The 6000-nt window shown below is 35.6% G+C and overlaps 1 protein-coding gene across 1 annotated transcript; it reads left to right on the top strand.

The window, feature by feature from the left end:
• The first annotated feature begins 3752 nt into the window (after nt 1–3752).
• LOC112783236 (GDSL esterase/lipase At5g45670) lies at nt 3753–5626 on the top strand. Its single transcript, XM_025826081.3, has 5 exons — nt 3753–4073; nt 4153–4277; nt 4360–4605; nt 4793–5039; nt 5116–5626. Exons 1-5 carry the CDS (start codon nt 3830–3832, stop codon nt 5397–5399), a joined length of 1146 nt encoding a protein of 381 aa, XP_025681866.1. The 5' UTR covers nt 3753–3829; the 3' UTR covers nt 5400–5626.
• Nucleotides 5627–6000: the final 374 nt, after the last annotated feature.

The raw sequence follows: 6000 nt of genomic DNA on the forward strand, positions 1-6000 counted from the left end.
GTCCCAACCCCACAAACGTACTACATCAAACTTAGTCATTACCTCCCTCTTAGTTTCAATCAACCCTAACATATTTAATCTATAATTTTTCTTCAACTCTTTCACCATACTTAACTTCCCATTTCCTCTTAGTCCTCTAACATTCCAGCAACTATAAATCATTTAAACGAATTTTTACACACCTTGTTATGTTGTTTGGGCCTGCTCCTCCTAGCTTTCTCTTTCTGTTTTGCCATCCTTTTCTTTGCCGCAAGGTCCTCATTTTGGCTTTGTAAAATCGCCATAATGTCTTCCTGTTCATCATAAAAAATCGCACCAGATTCCACAGCTAACTTCCATGTTTCCTTATTTTCGGCCATCTGTTCTTCCTCCGTAAACCTTTGGTCAACAATTTGATTTATGACTTCTGCTCCTGTTTCGGATCCAACATCCTTAGTAACCCGTTCTTTGACGTTATCATGTTTCACAGCTTTGTCTTCTCCTGTACTACTACCACATCGTTCTCCCTCTCTTTCAATTGCAATATTTGGCCCCTCTGGTTTGTCCGGTCCATTCTTCCTTCAGCCAACTCCTCCTCCTCCAGCCCTTGGTTGTACCCTTTCACCATGTTCGGCGCTACCAAGCTCTTCTCCATTATACTACAGCCGCCCCATGCTTGGCTTCCATCTGGCGCTTCCAAGCCGTGCAAGCCTTGACCATGCATCACGCCACCTCGCAGCGCACAAGAACGTGACTCATAGTCCCTGGCAGCGGCGTAAACAGGAGCATGTGAGAGTTGGAGCGCTCCACTCGTGCAGCGTTGCTCATCATTCACAGCAGAGGGGCCCGCCTGCCTAGAATCGGATCCCATGAGCAGCCTTCGAATCGGCCCAGCTTCCTTGGCACAATCTTGTTGAGTGGGCAGATCTAATTGGTCATGATATGGAGGCCCACCAAATTGATGGCCCAGAAGGAGCTTTGAATTATAACATTCGTTTTGGGCCTTGTTATTTGCAAAACCCACACCCTTCTCTTCCCGTCCTTTGATCTTGTCTTCAAAATTCTTGGACCCACTTCCTTTATCAAAACAAACCTGTGTAACCGTTCTTTCTGACTCAATCTTCGCACAATCATCAAAATTCTCACAATCAGCCTCCCCATTAATTTCTTTAATTCTGAACGAATCCGTTATCAATTGCAATTGATACGGATTTAAATGCTCTTGATTGCATTCGTTCAAAAAAATATATGATGTTACCATTCTGCCCTTATCTACATCATTGTCGTTAGCCCGTGTCATGATTAGCTCAGCCGCCGGATCCCACACCGCCGCCATGGCCACCATTCCACCACCATGTGAACTAGAGCTTCCACACGTTGGCCTGACGATTGCATCTTCCGTCAAGCATTTTTTTTCCATATATCTCACATCCCACCTCCTTTACAAAGACATCAAAGCCACTAGTGCCCACAGTGATATGCACCCATTCCTTAATTATATCAAACACACAAGTGTCAATTAACACTCGACCAACACTGAAAGATAAGGCGGACTTTGTCATTTCATGACATTTTACTACTTCCCCCCATAGACCGCCTATCGTATTGAATGTACCCACTGACCAAACATGTAGGGGCACTCCATAACATTCTAACAGACTCTTCTAGTCTCACTGCGTTCTGATTCCTCCCATCGCCAAACGCTATGAAAGAATTGCAAAAAGCTATTCATTTTGAAGGTATACGCTTCCTCTGCGTTCTTCACAGAATCAAAGACTAATAAGGCTTTATATGTTCCAAGTTCTCTGACTTCAACAATCTGAGGAAAATTCTTGCTGATTGCTTTCTCTAACGATTTGAAATCAATAGCCGTCATCGTTCCTCCGACCAAGCTCCTCAGCAGCTAATCGAAATTCTCTTTTGCTATTGGGACTTCAATCTTCTTCGTCCAACCATTCTCATGCGGGTCCTTGACAGAAGTATCCTTCTTTGTTTCTTCCACTCTTGTAAGACCTTTCTCTCTCTGAGGATGCCTACTTTCTTCAACAGATCTTGCAATGTCTCCCTTACGTAGCTCAGTGTTCTTCCATTCCATTGGCCTTCTATACTTAGCCTCACTTATGTAGATTATCTTCCCCCTTATGCACGTTTGATGCATTTCTGATATAGCCTTCACAGCCCCCCATTTCGTTGTATAGCGAACAAACGCAAACAAAAGAACCTTCCCATTTTTGATCTTTCAAGCAAGATAAATGTCATTGATTCGTCCTGTCCAATGGAACAAGTGATAAAGTTCTTTCTTTTTTCGAAATATCTTGTGATAGATTATTGACAAAAACGGTAAAAGAATCATTTTCCAAAGGTTGATACTCTTCTCGATTCCAAATCCCAGGATCCTTTACCGATAAATTCCTAGCTCTACCTCACTCAGTGTTTCCCACTCTCACTCTCTCTCTCTCATCTCTCACTCAATTAATTTTACCAATTTAATAGATTTTTTCATGAATTAAACCAGTTTAATAGTTAATTTAGTTGAACTGAACGATCTGATCCAATTATCATTATCATATAGTACATTCCTATCTGGCTATCTCTCTCATCCCATTACGTTTCATTTCTAATGACAATGAATAACGAAGTTGGTATATACGATGTTGTTCAAGTTAATAACTCCCTGCCTTAAGTGGTTTGAGTTGAACTTATTATGGTGTTCTCTCTTTCCATAGATATTATGGTATAGTATTTATTATATTTCTCTCCTTTCAGAGCAATATCCCATCTACAATATATTTTTTTTATTTAATTTAATGTTCAACATATATTTATTTATGCATTTTTTATTTAATTTTTTTAGATATATAATATTTTAACATGGCATTATAAGTCTATGACAAATTCAAAATTCAATAAAAAGCCTGTAACATATTTAGCCATTTATATATAATTATTCATATATACACTTTATTTTGCAAACATAATTTTTTATGGAAAAAAATAAAAAAAATAACATTAGTTGTCACTTTTAACATTTAGCTCTGCATTTAATGGTACCGACATAATTTATCGTTGGTCTCAGGGAAACAGACCAGTACAATAGACCACAAAACTTGTTAAGCTGCCTTTGGAACAAGAGGATAAGATGGTGGACTAGAGAGTGAGATATATAGGTTCATAGGACATTGAAAAAACATACATATTAGAAGTAAAGATATCAATACTTTTATTTTTAGATTATACATTAAAATGGTACATTTTAAATTTAGTATTTCTCCCTTCTTCTAAATAACTATTTTAATACTAACAAATATTACTATATAGCTTCAATCACTTGGACATGGTGTGTTTCTCTGTTTAGGCCCCACTACTCTATTATGAATATTACCATAAAAATATTATTTATATATCAAAATTAATTACGAAAATTAATTATTAATATATTTATGTATAAATATATATATAGTTTGATTTATTTTTAATATATATTTATATTTTAATATAAATTTTATATTAATAAATTAATTTTAGTGATTGATTTTAGTATATACATAACATAAGTAATAGGAAAAGCTTAGGGGGTCAGCAACTTTTGTGTTTTCTGGCCAGCACTTAACCATCAAAATAAAAGTGAGTCATCTCCCACCATTAGATGTAATTTCACACCATTAAAAACACTATTAATGACTAATTGATGATTACAAAATACCAAAATTGCTCTCCCCTAACATTCCTCTAAGTAATATTATAATAATGGATACACACTTTTCTCATTGTGATTGGCTCGGCACTATGATGAACACTCCCTCTCCTATAAATACACATTTAATGTTGGTATTGTGTGTAACTAAGAGACATGGCAATGGCATGTGAAAGGAAGAAGATCCTGTGGTTGGTTTTGCATCTTCTTATGGTGGTATTTGTGAAGGGAGCACCCCAAGTGCCATGCCTTTTCATCTTCGGTGACTCACTTTCTGATAGTGGAAACAACAACGATCTTGCAACCGTTGCCAAAGCCAATTTCAAACCATATGGCATTGACTTCCCTTTTGGCCCAACCGGAAGATTCACCAATGGCCTAACCACAATTGACATAATTAGTAACAATACTAACACTTCTCTTCTCTTTAAACTTCAATTAGTAATATTCATTAACTAATTAATAAATTATTATTTCAGGTCAGCAACTGGGATTTGAGGAATTCATCCCACCCTTTGCAAACACAAGTGGCTATGACATTCTTAAAGGTGTTAACTATGCATCTGGTGCTGCTGGAATTCTTGTGGAGAGTGGCTCTCATACAGTAATTAATTTCTTTTCTTTTATTATTTCTTCAACTTAAATATAACATATAGTTTAGTAACTATATATACATTGGGTGGTAGGGTGCTGTGGTCAGTCTAGGACTACAGATAGCACATCACAGAGTAATTGTTTCCAGAATCGCCAGCACACTCGGAAGTATGAACAAAGCTCAGGAATATCTTAGCAAATGCTTGTATTATGTGAACATTGGCAACAATGATTACATAAACAATTATTTCCTGTCACAATTGTACCCAACAAGCCAAATCTATACCCCTCATCAATATGCACAACTTCTCATTCAACACTTAGAACACAATTTACTGGTATTCATTCAAACCAACTCTACTTTAATTTATATGCTATGTTATATCTTATAGAATTGATCAAGTTTGCACTACATGAGGCTTGAACTCAAGACCTCTTGATAAAAAAAAAGAGCATATGCCACTTGAGCTAAGGGTCATTGTTATAGTTCTCTGCTGATTAATTATTATTGTTTGTTTGGTGTAGGATCTGATTGATGTTGGAGCAAGAAAGTTGGTGATAGTTGGGTTGGGCCTTGTAGGTTGCACTCCAAATTCCATCAGAACTTTTGGAACAAACGGATCTTGTTATGAAGAGGGAAATGAAGCAGTGTCCATTTTCAATAGCAAGCTAGTATCACTGGTGGATACTCTCAATTTCAACCTCTCTCCTTATTCCAAATCCATCTTTATAGACTCTACAGCAGTTGCCATTGCAAATACCAATGCACCTGGTACGTAATATTATAATACGTGTTCTTTTTTGTATAAAATACTGTATGGACTCATGTTTTGTACGTATATCTGTAGGCTTTACGGTTTCAACAGTTGGTTGCTGTGTTACGGGGTGGAGTGGAGAGTGTATTGAAAATGAAGAACCATGCAATAATAGGAAAGAGTACGTGTTTTGGGATGATTTCCATCCCACAGAAGCATGGAATCAAATAAATGCAATAAATTCGTATGCTGCTACCAATCCATCATTCGTGCACCCTATGGATATCAAGCAACTTGTTGACCAACAAGTCAATATCATGCTACCGGAATTTCCACACCACTTCAAAACACACCTCACTACTACTAGTGCCCTTTAAAATTAAATAATAAAAAAATAAGGTACTTATATGATCCGATGAATCGTTATTAGTGTTAATCGAGGAGAATAAATGGACAAGTTAAATTGTGGAGACGGGAGATTAGAGTAGCTTGTTTATTAGCTACTATATCTCGTATAAGCGGTGTTTTTATATATAAATAAATAAATGTGAGAGAGTATGTACCTTGTGTAGTGATTGAATAAAAATAACCGTTAATTTATATATATACTGATATACATGAATGAATTCATTTTAAAATAGATGAAATTTGTTTTTTTTTTTTATATAAAAAAAAGGTTACGAATAATACTAAACTTATTATATAAGAATAATATTATTACCTGACCGACAAAATTTAGACGAACATTAAATACTAAATTTTAAATCATAAATTCTAATAATATAAAAATAAAGTGTTAATCCAACGTGTTAGTTAATATTAATAAGAATAGTGCTAGTGAATTAATTTTTTTTTTAACTAATTTTTTTAATGATAATATTATAAAAATAAAAAAAACAAACAGAATTTATTTTAATTAATGAAATTTTTTTTTAACCAAAGATATGAAGACTCGAACCCGCAACCTCTTAAATGAGT

This window comes from Arachis hypogaea, chromosome 20 (assembly GCF_003086295.3).
Source record: "Arachis hypogaea cultivar Tifrunner chromosome 20, arahy.Tifrunner.gnm2.J5K5, whole genome shotgun sequence".
Classification (NCBI taxonomy): domain Eukaryota; kingdom Viridiplantae; phylum Streptophyta; class Magnoliopsida; order Fabales; family Fabaceae; genus Arachis; species Arachis hypogaea.